General features: G+C 48.9%; 1 protein-coding gene across 4 annotated transcripts in view; it reads left to right on the plus strand.

The window, feature by feature from the left end:
* The first annotated feature begins 5,617 nt into the window (after positions 1-5,617).
* The window catches only part of GLB1L2 (galactosidase beta 1 like 2), a 38,931-nt gene continuing 19,082 nt past the window's right edge, over positions 5,618-25,466 (plus strand). For all 4 annotated transcript variants that reach the window (XM_005667524.4, XM_003130089.5, XM_013979602.3 and 1 more), the window contains exons 1-5: positions 5,618-5,729; positions 15,591-15,788; positions 18,991-19,059; positions 19,604-19,699; positions 21,689-21,797. In XM_005667524.4, coding sequence (XP_005667581.1) covers positions 5,647-5,729; positions 15,591-15,788; positions 18,991-19,059; positions 19,604-19,699; positions 21,689-21,797 — 555 coding nt within the window. In that variant the 5' untranslated portion in view covers positions 5,618-5,646. The remainder of the gene's footprint in view (positions 5,730-15,590; positions 15,789-18,990; positions 19,060-19,603; positions 19,700-21,688; positions 21,798-25,466) is intronic.

Genomic DNA, 25,466 nt, shown 5'->3' on the forward strand with positions numbered 1-25,466 from the left:
TTCTGAGACCTCCCTTACAGGCCAAATCCCCAGCCACCTGCATCCCAGGTGATGGCAACTCCTTCCTTAGGCCCAACACCCTGGAGTCATTCTCAAATCCTCTTCATTCCCCTCACCCCACAAATAATCCAGAAGTCCAGCACTCCTCTCCACATCATGGCCACAACCTTGTCTGAGCAGTAGCAGCTGGCACATGGACCTCTGCAATAGCCTCTGGACCAATCTCCTTTCTTCAGCCCACTCCTGGCAGCCAGAGTGACCTTTTAAAGCTTGCCCTGGCTCTCTGTTTCATTCAGCCAAAGCTCTTCCCCAGAAGGCCTGCTGGATCTGGCCCTGGTTCTTCTGGCTTCAACCTCTGTGGGCCTGGCCCTCCCCCACCCCACCACTGACTTCCCTGTTGGTCCTGAAATGCAGGTATTGCCCCTCCCTAAGGCCTTAGCACTGGAGGTTCTCTCTGCTGGCATGGCCCTCCCTGCAGGCTCTGCATGCGTGTAACGCTTCTTGCTCAGACCTTTGCTCAGTGACACCTCCTCAGTGTGAAATGCAGCAGGGCCCTATGGTCCTTTCCCATCCCGCCCTGTATCCTCTGCCTGATGTTTGTCTCTAGAAAAACTTCAAAGAATAAGTTTGATCAGAGAAACGAGAAAATATAGGAGAAAAGAAAAACAGCCAAATGAGACCATAATAATGGTTTAGTCATTAAGCAAAGCCAAGGACATTTAGATCTTCCTCAAGGACTATAGGTAATATTCTGAGCTATGTCCTGTGAGCTGTCTTGTAGATATTGAAATCCCCACCTGGTGAAAGAAGTTAATGGCATAATGACCAGACTGTAGACATGACATAAGCGGTCACAATTGTGAGAACTGGTCTCAAAGAAAAGGTAACTGAAGATGAACTATACTTAAAACAATCAAGATGACACTGGTCAGACTATTGCATGACCAATTTCAAGATGCCTATCAGAGCTGACTGCTATTTCTGCCCGTAACCCTCTTCTTGCCCTTATAAAAGTTATTGCCCACTGATTGTCAGTCAGAGGAATGGGCCTTTGGACAGGAGTCCCCCAACCTCCAAAATAAAGCAAACTTTCCTTTCCACCAAACTTATCTCTTTATCGGCTTTAGAGCAGTGAGCAGTTGGACACCATTTTGGCAACATATGCAAGCTCCCCCCGCCAAGTCCTCCTTTCTTTGTCCACTTTATGGTGTGAGATCTGTTGCATTTGAACACACTCTACAGTTTATGCACTTCTTTATTAATCTGTCTTGTCCTTCCTCATCTAGAACCGAGTTTTCAGAGGGAGTGTTACTTATCTGGGTTCTTGGCCTTACTTAATAAAAATTGACAAGGAGTTCCCATGTGGCTCAGCGGTGAATGAACCCAACTAGTATCCATGAGGATGCGGGATCAATCCCTGGCCTTTCTCAGTGTGCTAAGGATCCAGCGATGCCATGAGCTGTGGTGTGGGTCATAGATGCAGCTTGAATCCCGAGGTGCTCTTGCTGTGGCTGTGGTGTAGGCTGGCAGCCACAACTCCAATTCAACCCCCTAGCCTGGGAGCATCCATATGCGGAGCGTGTGCCCTATAAAAGACAAAAGACAAAAAAAAAAAAAAAAAAATTGACAAGATGCCAGAAAGGAAAATTTAGGCTTTATTGGGGCAGCAGTGGGGAGCAATAACAAAGAACAGGTTTTCTTGCTTGCTTACTACCCTAAGGACAAGCGAGCTGGTTCCTTGTATGGGGCAGGGGTAGTGGTGGGTCCAGGGGTCAGGCCAGAGGGGTGGCTTAGGTGGTCTGCCCACTCCTTTGGTGGTATTGTGTCCAGGGGGCATGTGTAGTAGTGCTTTTGCTCGCCCTGCTTTTGCTCTGAGCTCTTCAGAAGTGGCAGTTGGGTTTTTAGATTTTTTGTATCTTCTTGCTCATAATTTTTCTCCACTGTGCATGTCAGCAGCTATTTTTAGTCCCTTAGAGTTTCTTTGTAGTTTGTTGCTGGAGGAGATGTTTGTCTAGGTGCAAGTATTGCAGAAAAGGGTCCCAGGTCCCAGCCTGTCTCAGGAGGGGATCTTCATCTCTCCACTGATATATGCCAAGCAGATCTGGACTCTCAGCCTTCCAAAGGCTGAGCTGAAAAGTGGTTTAGGGGTCCTTCTTGCTCTAACTTCAGCACTGGCAAGAAGGCCCCCCAAACCACTTTTAGTCCCACTTCAGTCCCCCTTCTAGTCCAACTGATTCACCTTTGGGGTGAAAGGCCTTGATTGCCAATCTGAACTTAGTTCTGCATTCTGCTTTCTTTTTCTTTTTCCAAGGACAAGGATTTTTCTATTTTCTTTTTGTCTAGGATTGAAATTGCCCTCATTTAAGTCCCAAGAAATCCCCCCCCCGGCACCCCCTGTTCTTAGTTTCTTTACTCAAGACCCTTTGGTAACTTGACATCATGACTGGGCTTCTCAGGTGACCCTCAGCAAAGATGCTGGAGGGGGTGGGTGGGGAGGGCTGGCCTGAGGAGTCTGCCTGCAAGGAGGAGGCAAGGGGCCCACCGGACTGCTTGGTCACAGAAGCCACACTTTGCATCTTGTCATCCTGACTTTAATGGAGATGTTTTCAAGTATTTTCCTAAAATTCACATACACTAAGGTGTTAGCACAGAGCTCTCGAAAATGAGATATGTTAATGAGTGACTAATCTAAAACATATTTGTTTCCTTCAAAAATGAGTAAAAGACCCTGTGGTTAGTTTGACATGACTAAACCATTTTTCTTGGGTGTCTCTAGGGAGCAGCTTTTCCTCTCCCAGTCTCCTCATTCACATCTGTTTTGCACCAGCCATATGGATATGGGAATTCTCAGGGAGGGGTGTGTTAAAGTTCTGACTCTGGGATGGTGGACTGAAGATATCTATGAGAAGGACTTCATTTTTTTTAAGAAAACTTTTTTTTTTTTTTTGGTCTTTTTGGGGCTACACCTGCGGCATATGGAAGTTCCCAGGCTGAGGGTAGAATTGGAGCTGCGGCTGCCAGTCTACACCACAGACAGCCACAGCAATGCAGAATCTGAGCCATGTCTGAGAACTACACCACAGCTCATGGCAACACCAGATCCTTAACCCACGGAGCAAGGCGAGGGATCAAACCCACAACTCCCAAGAAAACATTTTTAATATTTTCTATAGCAGAACCCCTGACACCAGAAAGGCAGCCTGTGTGGATGACAATCGGCCTGCATCAGGGTTCATGACAGCCCCACACACCTGGCCAGACCACTCCCTTTACAGCCCCATCAGCCAGGTCACTGAACTGTGGCTTCTGTTACCAGCGACTTGAGCATTCATGGTCAACTCTGGGCCAAGATGATCAAGTATTTTGGAAAGGAGTATCTTGAAGAATGATCTTGCTAATATTTTATTTTATTTTTATTTTTTATTTTTGTCTTTTTACCTTTTCTAGGGCTGCTCCTGTTGCATATCGAGGTTCCCAGGCTAGGGGTCGAATCGGAGCTGTAGTCACCGGCCTACACCAGAGCCACAGCAATGCGGGATCCGAGCCATGTCTGTGACCTACACCACAGTTCACAGCAATGCCAGATCCTTGACCCACTGAACAAGGCCAGGGATTGAACCTGCAACCTCATGGTTCCTAGTCGGATTCGTTGACACTGCACCACGAGAGAACGCCTGAACTTTGAAAAAAACCAAAAGTCTTGATTCCTCAGCAAAAAAAACCTCTGGATTAGTGCTGTAGCGCTCTCCTGGTATCATTCAGTCCAGATAAAGTAAAACTGATCTTATACCTGGAATAGGGTATGTCTACAGGTCTGCACATCCCTGCAGGTTAAGGGATACTTTTTTTTTGTTTCTTTTTAGCACTGAGTTATTTACATTTTTCTCCCCCATATAAAAACAAAGGACATAGGGCTGGGCTAAGGATTTCTAAGTTTTTATAGCCCGTTAATGTGTTTTTACAAATACCTGAAAGAAAAGCAGGTGCTGGTACTGCTTAGATAATTTGGGAATGACTTGGTACTGCTTAGGGCTCAGCAATACCACTGGACTGAGTGGAGACAGAGCTGCATGTCTGGCATAGGCCCCCCCGGGTACAAAGGGACCAACATTGGACAACTTCTCCATGTCTCATTGGCTACTTTTTATCCCAATTATATCAAAATATTGTCATCACAGTCCTAACAACTATTGCGCAGTTTTAGGTCCTAAAGTGTGGATGAAGCACTGGACATGCCCTGCTTTCTGAAGCTCAGGGCGTTGCTGGCCCTGCCTTCAGCCCTGAGCTGAGCTCGGCCTACCAGCCAGGGCATCTCCCTCTTGCTTGTCACTTTGGTTTTGCCTCCCCTTGGTTTAACTTTTGCCATTTGACTAAATATTTACCTAATATTGGAAAAGGATTCTTAACGCTAAGCTCTGCATGTCTTTTTCCAGAAGTGAAATCTCATTCTGTTCCTATAGGCTTTCCAAGTCCAAAGCCATGTACAAGGGCTGGAAATCGTTTTAAAACATGCAGTGGGGAATATTTTCTAGAACCTCTGTTGCTGTGAAAAAACCAGCAGCCTCCCTAGAAAATGTTTCAGATTTCATTTCAGTAAAATCTGAATTTTGTTCTTGGGTTTATGATTGCTAGAAAGCATAAACATTGCCCAAATAATCTGTGCCAGATTAAGAATGTTGTTTTTGTTTTTTGTCTTTTTAGGACTGCAACCCAGGGCATATGGATGTTCCTAGGCTAGGGGTCAAATTAGAGCTGTAGTCGCTGGCACACACCACAGTGACAGCAACGCGGGATCCAAGCCGAGTCTACAAACTGAACCACAGCTCACGGCCACACACTGGATCCTTAACCCACTGATCCAGGCCAGGGATGGAATTCGCATCCTCGTGGATACTAGTCTGGTTTGTTACCGCTGAGCCACGACAGTCACTCCCAAGAACGTGATTTATCCTTTCCTAAAGTGTGAGGTTTTATCTGGATTTTTTTAAAGTTAAAAACTGAAAGTGGTGGAAGTCAGGATGGGAATAAGACTTGTGGAACCAAAGGAAGAAAATATTTTGGTGTTCCCCCCTCACATTATGCGTCTAAAGGAAATTCTACAGTGAGCCACACATTATGCGTCTAAAGGAAATTCTACAGTGTTCTGGCTTTTCACGTGATAAGTCACTACTTCAAAAACTTTTCAGTTGAATTGTTTTAAAGGATTGTGTTGGCTTGGCAGGCCCCTTTAATATCTGCTCGCTAATGCAGCGCGCTGGGGATGACTGCTCGAGTGTGCCAGGGCTGCGCAAGGTACCCAGTAAGTCTGCACCTGTTCGCACACCGCAAGCCTGAAAAGCGCCTCCGCGGACTGAGAGCTTCTGAGTACCGACGAGGAAGGCGGGGACACTGGGTGGTGGGAGCCGGGGCGTGGGGCGGGGGGGAAGGCGGGCCGCCGCCCGCCACTCTGCGGCGAAGCCCTGCCCCGCTGCGTTCGGCCCCACAGCGCGGGGGTGGGGCCGTGGGCCGCAGCCAATGAGCGCGGGGCCAGGAGGACGGGCGGCGGCTCGTTGCCCCGGCGACCAACGTGCGGCCCCGCCCCCGCACCGAGCCTCACAGCCAAGCGCTGGCTAAAGCTAGAGAAGGTCCCGGCGCCTGGAACACACCATGCCCAAGTGGAACGTCCGACGTCCCGGCCGCTTGCTAGGACTGCTGCTGCTGGTGATCTTGAGCTTCCTGGTGCTCCGCAGGTGAGCAGACTCCTCGCCCTGCACACCAACGTTCTCACCTCCCCTCGCAAGGGGGTGCCAGCCCGGGGAGCGCGCGCACCGCTGTCCTTTGAGCCCGAGTCCTCAGGAGAACGGCCCTCAGCGCTCGTCTGATCTAGAGCGCCCTCTGCGACCCCAGCTCCCTTGGTGACGCCAGGCGCTTCACTCCCGGTCCCCAGGCGTCTGTGCCCAGGGCTCCCCATCCTTCTCCTCAGGAGGTCTGCAGAACTGGCCTTCAGACCTCTTCGTCTTCGACGTTCCCAGCTCTGTGCGCCTCTAGTCCTCTTGGGGAGCTGCAGGTCCCCTGCTCTTCTCTTCTCCCAGGTCCCCACATTTCCTGCCAAGCCTGCTGCGAGGTTTTTCTCTTCGTCAGGGGCCAGTGCTCCAGGGCTCTTACCTAGGTCCATTTGGCCTGCCCAGCGTGGTTACAAGGTCACTGTTGCGTGGGTCCTCCAAGATCCTCACCCCCTCCGGTGCGTTTAGTGATAGAATAATTTACTCACAGCTTGTGGGGGTGCCTGAACCTCAAATTTTCCTACACTGACTGTTTATAGGATGCTACAGCCCTGACCATATTTTTCAGGTAGATGCCTGGCACTTTCCATATTCAAAACCTCCAGTGTTGCCAGGAAGGCAGGCCAGCAGTGTCAAGTGCTTTGGCAAGGAAGTTAGCTTGAAGCTGAAAGCTGGGCCAGTGGACCTGCGGCAGGCAGGCCACCCTCAGCTTTAGCTCTTGCTTCTTTTCTGTCCTTCTATTTGTTTCTTGGGACTTCCTCTGAGAGATGGGAACATTTACACCTTTGCAAGACTTAGGCATCATCTTTGATTCAGAGGTAGTGAGGGTGTCACAGCATTGTTTGGGAGGAGGAAATGGTGCTCTCTCACTTTGGGGCTCAGAAAACTTGAGGCGTTTTGTTTTCCCCACTTGTTCCTAAGACTTTTCCACCCTATGATCTCACCCCTTCCTCTTTGAAGGTTGGTCCTGGCTCTTGTAGGTGCAAGGCTGATGCAAACCCCAGAGGGATTCCTCAGAGCAGAAACAGCAGAAGCCTCTGCTTACCTCAGGGTTTCTGGGAGCCCACACCCCAGGGAGAAAGGCCAGAGGCGTGGGAGGAGCTAGTGCTTTGTTGTTGGAGGTCAGGGGTGGAGCAGCCCACGCAGGGGACCCAGACACGTCACTGTGAGGAGTGGCTCTCAGGGACTTGAGATGGGCTGGGTAGCTCACCCTGATAGTCCACAGCAAGATGTGCAGGAAGGGGGCCGGGTGCTTGTTGTCTGGAGGGACAGAAGGTGAAGAAGCCTGGGCTCTCAGTGAGTGGATGTGCCCCCACCTGGTGGAATGGGGCAGTGGGCATCAGTTGGGGGGTTGTGGAGCTGCCCAGGAAGGGTAGCTGAGAATGAATGGCCATGACTCTGGCCCTGGAAGTGGTTTGGAATCATAGAAAGATATGGCCTTTCCTACTCTGCTGTCTTTCTCAACAGATAAGACAAAGGCCAGAGATGCTCTGGTCTAGTTCAGGGCCACTACTGAGGGTCCTCTGAAATCCCTGTCTTCTGGGCATCTTTTGGACTGTATCCCCCTCATGGATGCCTTCTGCCCAATTCCTTCTGTCCAGCATGAGCTGCACACCGAGGCCTATGTCCGGGAGCCAGAGCAGACATCCTCTTTGTTCTCCACAAGCACAAGAATGCCTGCCTGGCATTACCAGGGCATGGGTCCCACTTAGGACTTTCCCCCTCAATATCAGTGCATCACACTGAGCAGTGATCCAGGAGCTCTGCATCTCATACTCAAAACATTAGCTGGCAGAGTCAGTAGGGAAGAGAGCTGCCAGGTAGGCAGCCTGCATCCTCTCTCCCGCCTCCTTGGATAGGGTCCTCTCATTGCTGCTCCTGCCCTGCTTTGTCTGGATCCCAAACCCCAGCCCCTCCGTAGGAAGGAGAGGAGAAGGGCCTCTCAGACGCCTCAGTGAAGGTAGGTCACTTAGCCAAGAAATCAGGTCTCTTTCTTTGGTCCAAGTCATGGGCAGCCCCGTCTTCCAAAAGCATGCACACAAGTTATGCCTCTTTCTGGGCTTCTGTAAGGTCACTGATTTTATAAGTAGCACCACCTGTTCTGGGTGCTACTCTCCTTAGGGCCTGAATCATAGTCTCAGAAATGCTCAGCTCGTTGAACGCTGCCCATCTCATGTTCTGGAACACCCTCTGACTTGAGTGGGGAAGCAGGGAGGGCAGGTGGAGAGAGTGGACACTCAGGTTCTCCCAGGCCACATGAGCTGACCGCTGAAGGGGCCACAAGTGTCTCAGTGAGAGCACGGCCAGCAGGGGTATTAGAGGGCCTTGGCCCTGCAAGTATCAGGAAGTTGGCCAAAGAGTCTTCTCCCCCTTGGGTCAGGGAAGGAGCTGGTTAAGTAAAAGCAGCTCCTCTTCAATGGCGTGACTCCGAGTTCCATTCTGTCTCTTCAAATGCTCTTCTGATGAAGACTCAGGAGTCGCTGGGGCTTAGGGAAATCTTTCCAGAATGAGTGGTGCCTGCAGAAGACCCTAGGACAGGATTCTTAGAGGCTTGAGGTGACAAGACAGGGGTCTGCTTTTGGAGACTCTGGGTTGACCCTGCTCCCCCCCCCCCCCCCAAGGATGGTTGGCAGAGCTGTTCCTTTCAAGAACACTTTGTGCTGGAGTTCCTGTTGTGGCTCAGTGGAAATGAAGCTGACTAGGATCTATGAGGATGTGGGTTTGATCCCTGGCCTCACTCGGTGGGTTGGGGATCCGGCATTGCTCTGAGTGGCAGTGTAGGTCACAGATGTGGCCTAGTTCCTGTGTTGCTGTGGCTGTGGTGTAGGCCGGCAGCTGTAGCTCTGATTCGACCCCTAGCCTGGGAACTTACATATGTTGTGGGCGCAGCCCTAAAAAGCAAAAAAAAAAGGAACACTTTGTGCTGTTCCTGCAAAGGTTTTTCATGAATAGGTAATTCACAAAGAGGATGAAATAGTGGAATAAGGGGAAGGGGAAAACACCATCCCAGCTGGTGGCTGGGCACCTCTCCCCCACAGAGGCATGCTGATAAAGCTTTCTCCAGGGGTGCCCCACACACATACAGCAACAGCTGTGTGCCTTTAATTGATTGTCTATTAGGCACCAGAGTTATTTAAATTGTCCCCTTCTGATGGGCATTGATTGCTGCAAACCCAGTTGCAGTAAATGTCTGCTGGAGATATTTCTGTATGTAGAGTTGCTAACCTTACCAGATACTCATTTTAAATCTTTTTTTTTCTTTTGTCTTTTTTTTTTTTTTTTCAGGGACGCACCTGCAGCATATGGAAGTTCCCAGGCTAGGGGTCGAATCAGAACTGTAGTCGTTGGCCTACACCACACCCACAGCAACACCAGATCCGAGCCATGTCTGCAACTTACACCACAGCTCATGGCAATGCTGGATCCTTAACCCACTGAGTGAGGCCAGGGACTGAACCTGTGTCTTCATGGATGCTAGTAAGATTTGTTTCCTCTTAGCCATGACAGGAACTCACTTTAAATCTTGATTGACATTTACAACAAGTGAGTAAAAACAGGTTAAAATAAGTTGTAAACAGCACATTCTGTGTCTGTTGGATCAGTCTGCATGCTCTAGTCTGAGGGGGAAATTCTGTGTAATCTGTGTCTAAGTTCTTTTTGTCTTATCACACAGCACTTATCTGTCTGGGTAGGTAAGTCCCACATGATGGGTTTTCAAGACCATTTATTTACGATGTCCCCTGTTTAATGAAATCTGAACTTTCATTCCGATTCCGCAAACATCTCCAGGATCAGAGTCTTATCAGGCGAGCACTTGTTATCTAAAAGAGCTATCCTCTCTTTTGGGGCTGAGATAAAGCACTTTTTCTGTTTATGATGCTGTCAATGGAAATTTCCCCACAGTGAGAGCACACGTCACATGACCTCTTTGTTGTTGCCATGTTTTTGTATTGCATGATGGGGTCTCTAGGTTTTTGCTAGTAAATGCTTACTCACATATAGACTCCTGCACCTATTAGAGGATGGACATAGCCCTGCCGGGCCTACTGGAGCCTGCGAGCCTGGCCTATTCCTGGGCTCCCTGCAGCCTTTCCGGCGGGGGCGAGGTGCCACAGAGCTCTGGGATGCTGAAGAAGGGCCTGGCCTCTCTGCAGGGTGAGCAACTCACTCTGGGACAGAAGACCCAAGCCCTTTGGACATCTTTATCACCTTGCCCAGCAAAGGAGGAGCCAGAGGCTTGGACCTGGGGCCCAGGAGCACATCCAGGAAGCTGGGCTGGTGTTCCATTTCCCGGGAGGCCGAAATTCTTGGGGCTTGAGTGTTGATCCAGGAGGCACTCTTCTGGAGCAGGGGCTGGCAAGTGGGCAGGTCCCTCCTTGGGCCCTCAAGCTCCCCAGCTGATGGAGAAATGCACAGGGCTGAAGGCTGGCAAGACCTGGACATCTCCAGGTGGGCAGTTCAGGGGTCCGGGCTGGCCATGGACACTGGCCCTCATGGGAACCCATAGGCACAATAGAATGCTGATAATAATGAAGAGAATTTCGTATCTTAGACCCAAGGGAGGCAGTTTCTATGTGTGTGATGTCTTCAGGGCAGTTTGACGTGACCATCTAAGTGATGGTCTTTGGCATAGCCACTTAGATGCACAGAGAGGTGAGTGTTTTCTTGGTCAGCATCTTCAGTACGTGCCCTGGACCCAGCTTCAGTGGACCCTCTGCTTAGGGTGGTCTGAGTGGGCTCACAGTGCACCAGCAAACTGGGTTTGCACATCATCGTCTCGCTTTAGCAGGTACGTGTTATATGTAAAGCCAAACACCTGACCCCCGGGACCAGTGAGGACTCAGGTTCTGGGGAATGAAGGACTGTTTCTGCAGGTTCCTACCTCACGAACCAGCTTGTCCACACCCTTGGTCAGCCTGAAATTGTGTGAGCATTTCCTGGTCGCTGCTGGAGGCCACACACTCCAGGAGTTGACGGTGTTGCCTCTGCCATGTCTGTCCAGATCGTGTGTGTTTACAACAGAAGATGAGGAGGTGGCTGGGACCTACGTGAGGCCTGCCAGCCCTGCCTGACCCCAGTTGTGATCTGAGTGGTCCCTTTTCCCTCCCAGCTGTACCAGAAGTCCCTCCCTGACAGCTGAGAATCACTCCCTGGGCTCATCTCATGGGAGGAAGAATGTGAGCTTGTCACCTGTGCATCTGTCTGATTCTACCTGGTGAATGTGTCCATTTGGCACATCTGTCCATAAGCAGTGACATGCGCCCTATACCCCTGACCTCAGGGTCCGCTTAGCGATGGTGTGAAACACGAACGGCTCTTTTCTCTCCCATCCTCACCTGGGCCCCCCACCCCCTGCCCCTGCCAGTGATACCCCTCCCCATGGGGAGCCAGGAGCCCAGTCTCTGCTTCGCATTTTCCTGACAACCTGCTGCTGTGTTCGTGGAAGGGAAGGCAGAGGCCCCTCGGGGATTCTGACATGTTGCCTTCTTCCAGGAGCCCCTCTGTAGGCTGCATCAGGTGGGAGCCAAGGCCAGCTGTCCAGGTCATTCTAGGACCAAAGGGCTGTCATCTTACAATGAAGCAAAAGACACAAAGGCTGCACAAATTCAGAAGAAAGTGTAAACATGAGCTCCAACTAGAAGGAAGGCAGGTACCCCTAGTCTCAGCGAAAAAGCATCATCAGGAATGACCTGCTCACAGGACACAGGAAAAGCAGCAGAAACTAGGGGTTCCCTGGGGATTAGTGGGCTCCCTGCTGTCCAGCCTCTGTCAAAAGGCAAGTCCTCCACCTGATTCAGCTGCAAAGTGCCTGGTTCCTTTATTTTATTGTGACTAGTTAACCCCTCAGGAAGCTGGAAGTTGGTATTAATATTGTGAGCACCAGTACTAATGATCATTATTTGTATTAATAACTATTTATGTTGTTGTTTATGAAATGCTAACATGTATCCCCCCGGCTTTCTCACAGTCAATTCCTTGAAAAACCTACCATTTATCATTCTAATTTTCTCAGTGAATTCTTCCCTTTTGTTAATGTATTAAAAACCTGTCTAGTTAACTACCAGAAAACCCTCAGAAACAGTTGAGTTGTCCAGAATCTGGAATTTGATAACAGCTCTAGCTTTTGTTGCTGTGTTAATTTCATTCCTCTTAATAAGCACTGAGAGGAATTTTTTTTGTTTTGTTTTTTGGTTTTTTTTTTTTTTGGTTTTTAGGCCCACACCCACGGCTTATGGAGGTTTCCAGGCTAGGGGTCCAGTCGGAGCTACAGCTGCCAGCCTACACCACAGCCATAGCAACATCAGATCTGAGCCACGTCTGCAACCTACACCATAGCTCATGGCAACGCCAGATCCTTAACCCACCGAGTGAGGCCAGGGATTGAACCTCCAACCGCATGGTTCCTAGTCAGATTTGTTTCCAATGCGCCACGACAGGAACTCTGGAAATTTTATTTTTAATCTAGAAAATCATAGGATATAAAGACACCAGCAAAGAGAAGCCCCAATCCATCCAGGAGAGGATATATATATGTACATGAAAGGAGAAGATGCAGGTTACTGTTCTCAGACTTTACCCCAAGGGTCTGGTTAAAATGCAAACTGATGCAGTAGGTCTCAGATCAGGCCTGAGTGCCTGCATTTCTAGTGAGCTCCAGGTGCAGAGACCCTTCAGGTGCAAGCCACATCCGTAGACAGGCTTCTAGGGACTAGGCATCTATGCAGGGACAGAGTATGAAGCATGTGTTACCAGCATGGACTGTGTTGGAAGGAGGAGTCACAGAGAGCCACCTCTAAGCCCACCTGCACCTGTGTGCTTGCCAGGTGGGGGGAGGGAGGCTCTCACAGCTTTGGGGGAGACGTGGTTGTAAACAAGAGTTGAATCAATGGCGTGAGCTTGGTGAGTGAGAACTTGTTCTTTTGAAGTTCTGGCCAGTGATTCAGATGGTTTCCTGATGGAGTGATGGTTGAATTGTATTCTCCTGTCTCTGGAGGCAGTGAGGTTGTGTGTGTGCTTTTCACCACTGGGCTGTCTGTGTGCCCCTGTTTTTAAGAAAAGAATCTGTCCATACAGTTCTTCCCATTCTAGCCTGGGGTGAGCTGGGGGCAGTCAGGCAAGGCTGAAGGGTACAGAAACCCTTGGACACACAAGACATGAAGGCAGAATGTGTTCCTTTGGGAAGATACTATCAAAAGCCAGGAAAGCACACTGGTGTGTGTGGGCTGTGGGCACTTCAGGAGCTTGTACAAAGGAAGGCGCAGGTGGGGAGAGCCAGGGCAGGGACTGCGGGGCAGCCAGGTATCGGCCATGGGCCCCACGGCCTCCCTTTGGCATCCAGGGCAGAGGCCTGGGTAGTTTATGTCTTCACTTTGCAGACCCTGTAGTCTGTTACAGCAACTTCACCGAGCCCCAAAGCAGCACAGATAATACATAAGCAAACAGTGGGTTATCAATAAAACTATAGACATTGAAATGTCAAGTTCATGTAATTGTTTTACATCCCCAGATACCATTCTTTTGATTCTTTCAACCCCTTAAAAATGTGAGAACCATTCTTAGCTTGCAGGCTGCACACAGACAGGAGGTAAGGTGGGCTTGGCCACGCTGAGTTTGCAGACCCCTGGCTAAGGGCTGGGTTAGTCTGACAGCATTCCAAGGGACAGAGCTTTCAGTGTGACATTTAAAAAATGGGAATAAGAGGGCTTGGTACAAAGTCTAGCACATTAAATACGACTAGATGCTGAGTTAAGAGGGAAAGAATGGAAAGATTGGGATTATTTCAAATTAGGAACATAAAAGGCCCACTGAAGCTATTTTAATTGCAAAGCACATGAAAATAAATTTATTTCAGAATTTCCATCATGACTCAGTGGATTAAGAACCCAACACAGTGTCTGTGAGGATGCGGGTTCAATCCTTGGCCTTGCTCAGTGGGTTAAGGATCCAATGTTGCCATAAGCTGCATAGGTCACAGACATGGCTTGGATCCAGTGTTGCCATGGGTGTGGTGTAGGCCGGCAGCTGCAGCTCTGATTTGACCCCTAGCCTGGGAACTTCCTTATGCCGCAGCTGTGGCTGTAAAAAGAAAAGAAAATTATTTCAAGTAGTGAGAAGATTTTTTTTTTTTTTAGCTTGTAAGAAACATCTTTTCTTTTCTTTTTCTTTTTTTCTTTTTTTAGTCTTTTTTCTTTTCTAGGGCTGCACCTGTGGCATATGGAGGTTCCCAGGCTAGGGGTCTATTTGCAGCTGTAACCACTGGCCTCCACCAGAGCCACAGCAATGCAGGATCCGAGCCGTGTCTGCAACCTACACCATAGCTCACGGCAATGCCGGATCCTCAACTCACTGAGAGAGGCCAGGGATCAAACCTGCAACCCATTGTTCCTTGTTGGATTCGTTAACCCCTGATCCATGACGGGAACTCCAAGAAACATCCTTTGTAACAAGTATGATTAGGCCCTTGATGACACGCCTCACAGAATGGGTGTTAACTGGAGACCTCCGTGTTGGAGGTCATGCAGCTTTGAGTAGCTTGTGAGAAGCATCTATCACAGGCCTTTTGCCACAAGGCTCTTTTACAGCATTTCTCTCATGTCTGCCCCTCCCACAGACCCCGTGAGCAGTCAGGACAGGTGATGGCCCCATGGTACAGAGGGAGATTATGCCCACAGCGCCAGTGTCCCTAACACAGGGGACAGTGCTCTGAGGGAAGGGCCAGGGTTCATGTCCAGACCCTCCTTTTGCAGATACTGCTTTTATTTTCACTTCCCCGTGTAGGTGGTCCTTTGAGAGAACTGTGTTCTGCGATGTCAATTAAGTCACTTGGGACATGGAACTTTGTAGAGAAAGAAACCAGTGATGGGTTGCCAGGTTATCCACAGATGACTGTTTCCGTGATGGTGCCGCAGATCTGGAGTCTCCAGCTGCAGTGAGGGTGTTGGGTCCTGGGGCTGAGAAGGAGAAGGAGTAGGCAGGAATGATCACCTTTGTCACGACCGGCTCTAGACAAATTCCCGAGTGGCCAGTGATGTCTCTGGCACCCTCTGCCCTCTTGGAGTCCTGCTGCCCTATCTCTGGCTACCAGGACCCCAAGCTTGCCCCATCCCCCTGTAAAATTCACCCCAGGCCAGTGGATCTCAATCTTGCCCTTAGGGTGTTTTCTAGAACTAGTACCTGTCCCACCTCCAGAGGGAGGTTGTTGGTCCAAGGTGGGGACTGGACTTCAGTTAACTTTTAAGTTTCCAGGGATTCACATATGCTGCCAGCTTTGAGAACCATCGTGGCCACGCCCAGAGCCCCTTCCTCTAGTGCGGATGCATCTGGCTGGGTGTCAGGGAGACCTGAATTTGGTCAATGGGCAAGTGTTCTTTCTAACAGGGTACCTCTTTCCAGGTTTCTGACCCTCCAGCCTGGCAGCTGTGACCATGAGGTGGCTAGGAGGTACTGTGCCTATTAGTTGCTGCTTCCATGTTTAGTCAGATGGCCTCACTCTGCTGGCCATCATAGGGACCCTTGTCTGCTTCTGAGTCCCCCCAGATCCCCCTGGTCCTGGCACCCAGTGGCTTTCTGCCCCTGCTCAGCCCCCAGAACCCCCTTTCCATGCCATGTGCGCCCCAACCTCCGTCCTCTGAGCACAGCCTCCATGTTGAAGGCCACGCTTGTTGAGTTCCTGGCTGGCCGCAGGGCTGGAGCTGAGTGGTGCGTAGTCTGGCTGCTCTGGGAGGGATGCCCAGGACCAGAGAAGGAGGCAGAGAAGCCTGTCTCTGTGGTGCCTGCTCATGCCTGGGATGGGCTGAGGATGGCATCGAGGCTCCTGTGCTCCCACAGGTTGAACTGGAGCAGCCTGGCCCCCTCATGGCTGAGACACCGGCAGTTGGGGCTGCAGGCCAAGGACCAGAACTTCATGCTGGAGGACTCGGCCTTCTGGATCTTCGGGGGCTCTGTCCATTACTTCCGAGTGCCCAGGGCATATTGGAGGGACCGGCTGCTGAAGATGAAGGCCTGCGGTCTGAACACCCTGACCACGTGAGTGCGGCCCGCACAGTTGCTACACCTTGTCACCAAGTAGGCTCCCCGGCCTGAGTCCTGGCCTTCTTTGTTACGTCAGGAGAGTGAGCTCCTGACACAATGCAGAAGGGGGTTGCCAGACCCAAGCCCCGAGGAGCAGCCAGAAGAGCATTTGGGGCTGAGCTTTGTAAGCGGAGTGTAGGAGGAGTGACTGGCCCAGCCCCATGATGGTCTGGGGGGTGGGACAGCCTCCCTGCACCCTGGCTCCACCAGCACCACACCTTTAGGGTCTGGGGGCAGAAGCTATGGTGTAGGGCATACAAGGGAGGCCAGTATGCAGGTGGAAGGTGGTGAAATGGCCACTAAAAATCTTTTTAACAAGCGCCCCATCCCCGCCTATACAGTAGGTGAGTGTAGCCTTCTCCAGTGGAGCCACTGTGGTTTTCAGTGTTCCTTTCAGGAGTCGTCTTCAGAAGCTGCAGCTTCCATTCCAAGCACAGTGGTCAGCACCCTGCAGTCACTCAGTGTTGTGCTAAATGTGCGACTCTGTTAAAAAGCGTGCTCAGATGGGAAAAATCCTGATCGTTTTGTAGATTGATTTTTCAGAATCTCAAAGACTTGGCCCCTTTGGATCCAAGTCTATGAAATAAAGTGGCTGATCAGGCTGTGTTAATGAAATTTCTGGCAAAAATGTGTGTTTACAAATGAAGGGCATGGATTTTTCTGGGTGGTTTACCAGCTGGTTTGGACAGTTCTAAAAAGGGTAACAGGGATGTTCTGAGTGATGACAGCAGAGCTGAACAAAGCATGTAATTTTCCAGGAAGGTGACCTGATAGGACCTGTTGCCAAAATATTGGCTGTCTCTGTACACCGATGCCAAAAAAAAAATGTGGAGACAGAATTGGAGGAAACAGAAAGAGTAGCTTTAGTTGCCAGGCAAAGAGGGAACACAGCAGGCTAGCGCCTCAAGGACTGTGTCCACCCCTTCCCCCCTTCCCACCCCCCTGAGGGACTATTGAGGAGTCTTAGAGTATTTAAGAAGCAGAGCAAGATCGGCTCTTGCCATTTTCTCAATTGGTCAGTGATGAGGTAAATGAGAGTCTATGTCATCAACCTTCTGGTTCCAACTGGTCTTGGGTCTACATGCTTATGGGCAGCACACAGTTGACTTCTTCCATTCAGTGAGGGCTTCAGCACCTGCAAAACAGCTCCAAGGACACAGATAGTATCTGTAGTCCTTGAGGAAGAACTAAAGGTCCTTGACTTTGTTGAATGGCTCAATGATTATTATTGTCTTGCTTGACTGTTTTCCTTTTTCTATTTTCTCACTTCTCTGATTAAATTGGTTCTTTCACTAAAGTTTTCCTATGTATAGAAAGGCAGGCAGAGGACATGAGCAGGGGTCCATTCTAGAAAGGCCTCCCAGGGTCCTGCTCGGTTACAGACGCATTTACCTGCATATGTAAGTTCTGATCCTGGGGGTACATTTTCAGACTGATGGGCTCCTGATGCTTATAAGAATGTTGCAGGGTAAGCATTTTGCCTCATAAAAGCAGGATAATCTATATAATCTCTTGAGTCGGACTTGGAAGCTGGTAAGTCCCCTCCTTTACCTGGATGCACTTTGCGGGCAGAGAGGCTCCACTGGAAGCCAGGGTGGGTGGGAGTCCAGGACGGGGCAGCTATCATTACTATTAGCATGTGTGACTCTACGTCAGGCCCCTAAAAGAACTTCCTCCTTTTCTTAGCTTCTCTTTAGGGTAAGAACCTCCATTCTGTTACAAGGTTTGGAATTCTGGTCACCTCATTAAAAATAGGACTGATGAAGAGTTTCTGTTGTGGCTCATCGGTAACGAACCTCACTAGTATCCATGAGGACTCGGGTTCAACCCCTGGCCTCACTCAGTGGGTTAAAGATCTGGCTTTGACAGGAGCTGTGATGTAGGTCACAGCTGTGGCTTGGATCCTGCATTGCTGTGGCTGTCGTATAGATGGGCAGCTGCAGCTCTGTTTCAACCCCTAGCCTGGGAACATCTACATGCTGCAGGTGCAGCCCTAAAAAAAAGCAATAATAATAATAATATTAATAATAATAATAAGACTGATGTTTAGGATTTCTTCTTACCCTACTTTTGTTACTGACCTGGGTCCTTAGATTCTTTAATCAATGGAAATTGCTAAAAGGCCAGATGAGAAATTCAGGCAAGGCTTTACCGGGACTCCTGCTGCGGCAGGAGGAAGCAAGAACAAGTAATAGGCATCCTTGCTGGGGCGAGGAGGGGCCAGCTGATCCTGTAAATGGGGTGAAGGTGGGGGCAGATGGGTGGGTCAGATTGGAGGGGTGGCTTGGGTGGTGTGCCCTCCCCTTGGTGGTGCTGTGTTGGGGGGATCATGCAGCAGAACCTTGCTTTTGCTCCTGGCGTCTCAGGAGTGGCAGTTGCGTTTTGGCCTTTTTGTATCTTGTTGTTCATAATTTGCCTCAACTTTGCATGTGTGCACTTATTTTTAGTCCCTCATAGCTTCTTTGTATCTATTCCAGGATACACTGCAGCAAAGGGGGCCTGTGTCAGCCTCTTGCTGCTTTTTTTTTGGTCTTTTTGTCTTTTTAGGGCAGCACCCGCTGCACATGGAAGTTCCCAGGCTAGGGGTCCAGGGAGGCTAGGGTCCAATCAGAACTGTAGTCGCTGGCCTACACCACAGCCACAGCAATGTGGGATCTGAGCCACATCTGTGACCTACACCACAGCTCACAGCAACACCAGATCCTCCCTAACCCACTGAGCAAGGCCCGGGGTCAAACTCGAGTCCTCATGGATGCTAGTCAGGTTCGCTAACTGCTGAGCCATGGTGGGAACTCTAGCCTCACTTTTAACTGATCTTCCTGTGAAGTTATGTCATTTTCTCTGAAGAAGGGGGAGGGGTGACGGGGAGGGAGGTGGAAGGGGGAGTGAGCGCCAGCTCCCCTGGGGCCTGTCTCATGCTTCACCCAAACCTCCTTGGCCTCATCTCCCTTCTCCCAAAGAGATGATGTGCGCTGAATTCTCTGGGGTCCTCAGGTCTCTTCAATCAATTCTCAGTTCCAATCTTGACGCCATAAGACAATGGACTAAGAGATACATCTTCAACCATCGTGAGGGGATTTAGGAGTAGAGGTGCTAATTTGGGAGACGGAGAGTAATGAATACAGAGCTCATGCCTATAATTATCTTCCTATCACAGCTACGTTCCCTGGAACCTCCACGAGCCAGAAAGAGGCAAATTTGACTTCTCTGGGAACCTGGACATGGAGTAGGTGCTGCTGCTTCTGTGATGGCCAGCTGCGGGGTGGGGGGCGCTCCTGGGGTCAATGGGGAACCAGAGGCCCATCTCAGCTCTGCTCTGAGAACAGAGAGACTGGCCATGACCCTGTTACTCCCGGGCCTGGACCTGCCTCCCTGAGTGCAGACCTCTTCACTGCAGCCAAGAGGTGCCCTGTCCTCAGGGTCCCCTGGTCTGCAGTGTGGTCCAGGTGCCTGGGCCTGGCCAGAAGCTGCCCCTCTAGGCTGCAAGGCCATTGGGGCCAGGCTCACTGTTGGGACACTTTTGCCCCATCTGAAGCCTTTCCTCAGGCCCCAGAGGGGCCGTGCAGATGTCCTGGGTGGGGGCCTCTGCTGTGACCTGGGGTGGGCATTTCCTGCCCTGGTGGGGGAGGGGGGAGGTCCTGCCTCTGGTTTCCCCAGCCACCTGTTGAGGAGAGGGCTTGAGTCTGCTCTACGGTGCTCTTGGGCTGCCCCCACCGCCCCCCCCACACCCCGGCTCTGAGGCCTGAGAGCTTCTGACACTGTCCCCCTAGGGCCTTCATCCTGCTGGCTGCAGAGGTTGGGTTGTGGGTGATCCTTCGTCCGGGCCCCTACATCTGCAGTGAGATTGACCTCGGGGGCCTGCCCAGGTGAGTGGGGCTGGGGGCCTCCACGGTGGCTTGAGTGGTCCTTTGTGCTTGTGCAAAACGCTAATCACAAATATATAGGTTTAATTTTCCTGTTAATATATATTTTTCATTCCGTGCTGAAGTTTCTTTTCAGAATAAGTGGTCCCCACAGGGGGTTGTTTTGAGTGATGTCGCAGTTATTCTCCTCATCAAATTCTACGTGGTTTTTGTGCCACAAACGCAGGCTGGCCTTCCTCACCTCATCAGGCCGCTGCTGGGGGGCCGGACATCCATCAAGTCATTTGTCTGCTCTGGATGGGCCTCATTTTTGGAAAAATGGGAACAGTCAAACCTGCCCTCAGGGACTTAGGGATGTTAACAAACATTTTTTAAAAGTCCGAGTATTTTTGGGAGTTCCTGTTGTGGCTCAGCGGTAAGGAACCAGACTAGGACCCATGACGATGCAGGTTCGATCCCTGGCCTCGCTCAGTGGGTTAAGGATCTGGCGTTGCCATGAGCTGTGGTGTAGGTTGCAGATGTGGCTCTGATCCCACATTGCTGTGGCTGTGGTGTAGGCCGGCAGCTGCAGCTCTGATTCGACCCCTAGCCTGGGAACTTCCACATACTGCGGGTGTGGCCCTAAAAAAAAGAAAAAAAAAAAAAAAGTCCAAGCATTTTGATAATGTATAAGGGACACAGGTTGTTTTCATTTTATCTTTCATCTTCAGACCTCAGGCCCTAGTGAATGATCTTGGCAAATGCGGTCCCCACTGTGGTCAGGTTAAGTATAGGAAGGAATTAGCCAGGTTTCCAGCAGAAAGGTTTTCTTGTTGCCAGGCGGTGGCATCGGTTCCTGTTCCAGCTTCTCCTGGCCCTGCTGCCTCAGAGGGAAGAAAACTGGTCCTATTTGCCTCCTCCTCTGGGATGGCCTTGAGCCCTTCTCCAGGGCAACCCAGTCCCTCCCTCGGGCTCAGGCAGGCAGTCTTCACTGCCTCGCATCCCTTCTTTGTTGCTGGGCCATTCAGTTTGGCGAGGGCACCCCCAGCAAGGCTTACACAGCCAAGGCGGCCTCCCCACACCCGGGGATTAGAAATCTGCGTGTCAGCAGTGTCCCCAGGCTCATGCCCAGGAGGAAGATAGGATTAAGTCTTAGCTCAGAAGCAACTCAGGCCTCCCGCTGCCCACTGTCCACTCAGGTCCTGGTCCCGTGGAGGAGGGACTCATGGGTGGGCATTCCCCGGAGGCGGAGTTGGGAGCTGGGAGCGCTAGAGATAGGCAGAGCTTTCCAGGTGAGATGGGATGTGAGGTGTCAGAGCCGAGGACACTCCTGTCGCCCCGTCCACTGTTACCTGACACAAATTAATAGTTTACTGACCCTGTTCAGGACTTTCAGACAAGGACAAAAGAAGCATCAGGGCCTTTTGTAAGAAAATATCATTTCTTAGAATTGCAGGTGAGAAGGGAAAATCCCTTGGCCTCAGTTGCGGAAGTAATGTCTCTATTTACCCAGGGAGTGTGATCACTTCAGGCAGGTTGTAGGAAGGATTAATCTTTGTCACCAGTGCCTCCTCTGAGCTGAGCTCTGAATACTGATGAGGCGGAGGCAGATGAGGGGAGACTAGAGCTAGCCTCCTGGCCGGTTCAGGCTTCTTTTTCTGGGTGACCCTGGAAGGTGGCACCTGTGGCCTTCTCTGGTCCCAGTGATTCCTGTTCTCTTTGGGATGAGATTGTAGACTATGTGCTTGAGAAATGGGCCTTGAGTTCAACAAAAAGCTTTTCTTACTCTGACGGGCAGCCAGCCCTCTAGCCATGAAGCTGGAAGTAGAATGGGTGGGAGGCAGGCCTGATCTATGCCGGTGTCTGCCCTGAGCCAGTGGTGTAATCTCCTCCTGTCCCGCTGTGTGGACCTGGGGGAGACTGGTCTCTGAAGCTGCTTCCTTTGACCCATCATCCTGCCCAGAGCACACCCCCAGAGGATGACACTGATCCCCCTTCCCGCTTTCGTTCAAGCTGGCTTCTCCAAGACTCCAGCATGAAGCTGAGGACAACTTACGAGGGCTTCACGAAAGCAGTGGACCTTTATTTTGACCACCTGATGGCCAGGGTGGTGCCACTCCAGGTAAAAGCGAGCAGACCCTTCTCTGCCCTCCCCGTCTTCCCATTGGTGGTAAGCTCTTGGTCCAGGTAAACTCTCAGACCAGGGCCCATGGCCCTTTCCACACAGGACGTGTTCCTCCCCACTGTCTGGGACCTACAGCTGGAGGGCTTTGAACGGCTGTCTTTTTAGAGGTCTGTCTACTTCAGAATGGTCTCAGGTGGGCCATGCTGTGAAGGCTTCCATTGCTGGCTAGGCGCCAGGGCCATTGCACTTAATGCCTGAAAACCAGAAAGCCCAGCTGTCCACGTCCCACGGCACAGTGGCCCATTGCTACCAGGGAGGAACTTGTGTGCATAGGCTCTCACCTTCAAAATAAAGTTAACATTGATGACTTTCCAGGGTACATCTTTCTCCCAAAAAGGTACTGCATGGTACACATTTATTATTCAAGACATTATATCTTACAAGGAATTTTTGGGAGCAGGTATCTTAACTTTGAACCTAATAATTGGAAGTGCAGAAGAAGCAGGAATGGAAATAATTAACCCTAACTTCTGTAAAAACAAGGGTGACACTGAGAAGTTGGTACATCAGTTAAAAATTAGCTTGTCAATAAAAACTGCTTTTGAGGAGCTCCCGCTATGGCATGTGGGAGTGGGATGGGTGGTGTCTCTGCAGTGCCAGAATGCAAATTCAATCCTTGGCTTGGCACAGTGGGATTATGGATGGGGCATTCCTGCAGCTGCAGCATCGGTTGGAACTGCGACTTGGATCTGATCCTTGGCCTAGAAACTCCATTTGCTGCGGTGCGGCCAAAAAAGAAAAAACAGCAAAACTGCTTTAGAGTCAATGGTTTGGGATATTCAGAGCACACATATCTCAAAGGAACTGTTGGTCATTTGTAGATTAGGCAAATGAAACACAGGATACTCAGTGAAATATGAGCTTCAAATAAGCAAGGAATAATTTTTTATAATACATATGTCCTAAATATTTCATGGGACACACTACAAATTTTAAAAAAATCTTTGCTTATCTAAAAATTATTCATTGTATAGGAGTGTCTGTTGTGGCTCAGCAGGTTAGGAATCGAACTAGTATCCATGAGGATGTGGGTTCAGTCTCTGGCATCGTTCAGTGAGTTAAGGATCTGGCATTGCCACAAGCTGTGGTGTAGGTCACAGATGCAGCTTGGATCTCTGTTGCTGTGGCTGTGGTGTAGACCTCAGCTTCAGCTCCAATTCAACCCATAGCCTGGGAACTTCCATATGCTTCAGGTTTGGCTATTAAAAAAATTATTCATTATAAATTCAAGTAGTATAAGTGGGTGTCATATTTTTATTTACTATGTCTAGCAGCCCCAATCATGAAAGAAGCAAGAAGCTAGGAAAATTTTAGCCTGGATTTTTGTAAGGAAGAGATTACTGAGATGACACTAACTTCCATTCTCCCTTCTCCGTAGCCCCTGGCAACCACCCTTCTACTTTGTGTCTCTGTCAATTTGACCACTCCAGGTGCCTCACATAAGTAGAATCATACAGTATTTGTCCTTTTGCGACTGGCTGATTTCACTGAGCATAATGTTGTCAAGGTTTATGCATGTTGTAGCACATGTCAGAATTTCCTTCCTTTTTAAGGCTGCATGAGATTTCATTGCATGATTAGACCTGATGTTGCTTATCCATTCATTAATCAGGGGCCATGTAGGTCTTCTGCTTCTTATGAATAAAACTACTATGAACGTGGGTGTATAGATACCTGTTTGAGTTCGTTTTAATTCCTTTGGATATGTACCTAGAAGTGGTACTGCTGATAGTATGGTTATTCTGTGTTTAATTTTTTGTGGAACAGGTGTATGTTTTCCACAGTGCGCCATTTTACGTTCTCATGGGCACTGCACAAAATTCTAATTTCTTTTCTTTTTTTTTTTTGTCTTTTTAGGGCCACACCCGCAGCATGTGGAGTTTCCTAGGCTAGGGGTCTAATCGGAGCTGTAGCTACTGGCCTATGCCACAGCCACAGCCACAGCAACACCAGATCTGAGCTGTGTCTGCGACCTACACCACAGCTCATGGCAACACCAGATCCTTGACCTGCTGAACGAGGCCAGGGATCAAACCCACAACCTCATGGTTCCTAGTCGATTCATTTCCACTGTGCCATGACAGGAACTCCACAAAATTCTAATTTCTTGACATCCTGGCCCAGACTTCTTGCTTTCTGTTCTCATAAGTTTGTTGTGTTGTGGTTTCATTTTAATTTGTCTCAATGTATTTTCTAATTTCCCTGTGATTTCTTCTTTGAGCCATTGGTTGTTTATTCACATACCTGTGAATTTTTCAGTTTCCTTTCTGTTGTTGGTTTCTAGTTTCATCTTATTCTGATTAGAAAAGATCTTTTGTATGTTTTCAGTATGAAAATTTCTTAAAATTTCTTAAAAACTTTTGTGGCCTAATGTATGGTTTATCCCGGAAAGCATTGTTTGTGCATTTCAGAAATATAGGTGTTGTGCTGATTGTTGTTGGGTGCAGTGTTCTGTATATCCTTGTTAGGTCTAATTGGTCTTTGGTGTGTTCAAGGTGTCTATGTCCTTACTGACCTTTTGTCTGGTTGTTCCACTTATTATTGAAAATGGGGTATTGAAGTCTTCTACTGTTTTTTTGGAACTGCATTTCCCCCTTTAATTCTGCCACAATTTCCTTCAAATACTCTGGAGCTTTGGTGTTTGGTGCATATATGTTTATAATTATTATGTCTTCTAAAGTGACCCTTTTATCATGGTGTGACTGTGTGTGTGTGTGTATTCATGTGTATTATATAATGTCCTTCTTTGTCTCTTCTAACAATTTTTGACTTAAAGTTTATTTTCTTTATATTAGTATAGTCATCCTTGATCTCTTTTGTCACTATTCACATAGAATTCTTTTTCCATCCTTTCACTTTGAACCTCTGTGGGTCCTTAGATCTAACGTGAGTATCTTATAGACAGCATATACTTAGATACTGTTTTTTTAAAAATCCATTCTGTGAATCTGTCTTTTGGTTGGGGAGTTTAATCCATTTACATTTAAAGGAATTACCAATAGGGAAGCACTCACTTTTGTTGTTTTGATACTTGTTTTCTGCATGCCTTATAGCTGTTTTCTCTCTCATCTCTTCCATTACTGTCTTCCCTTGTATTTAGTTGATTTTTTTAGTGACTAATTTTTATTTCCTTCTTGTTTCCTTTTGTGTATATTCTGTTGATATTTTGGCTGTGGTTACCATGGGGCTTACATATACTATCCTAAGTTATGACATTCTGTTTTATTTTGATACCAAATTAACCTCAACCACATACAAAAACTTAACTTCTCTATAGGCTGACCCCTTTATAGTTTGCTATTACAAATTAGATCTTTGTATATTGCGTACCAGTTAATTAGTAGAGATTCATAATTATCTTTATGCATTTGTTTTTTAAGTCCTATAAAAATAAAAAGTAGAGTTATAAACTAAAATTACAATAATACTGTTTTTTACATTTTTTTCACATTTTTACCTTTATCAGAGAACTTTATATTTTCATTTGGCTTTGAGTTCTCATCCATCATCCTTTTATTTTAACTTGGACTCCATGTAGCTTTTCTTGTAAGGCAAGTCTAGTGGTAATGTACTCCCTCAGCTTTTATTTTTCTGAGAATATCTTAA

This window comes from Sus scrofa, chromosome 9 (genome assembly GCF_054392235.1).
Source record: "Sus scrofa isolate SSC_HxYL_T2T_F1_AM1 chromosome 9, Sscrofa_HxYL_maternal_Yorkshire_Landrace_v2.0, whole genome shotgun sequence".
NCBI classification, from domain to species: domain Eukaryota; kingdom Metazoa; phylum Chordata; class Mammalia; order Artiodactyla; family Suidae; genus Sus; species Sus scrofa.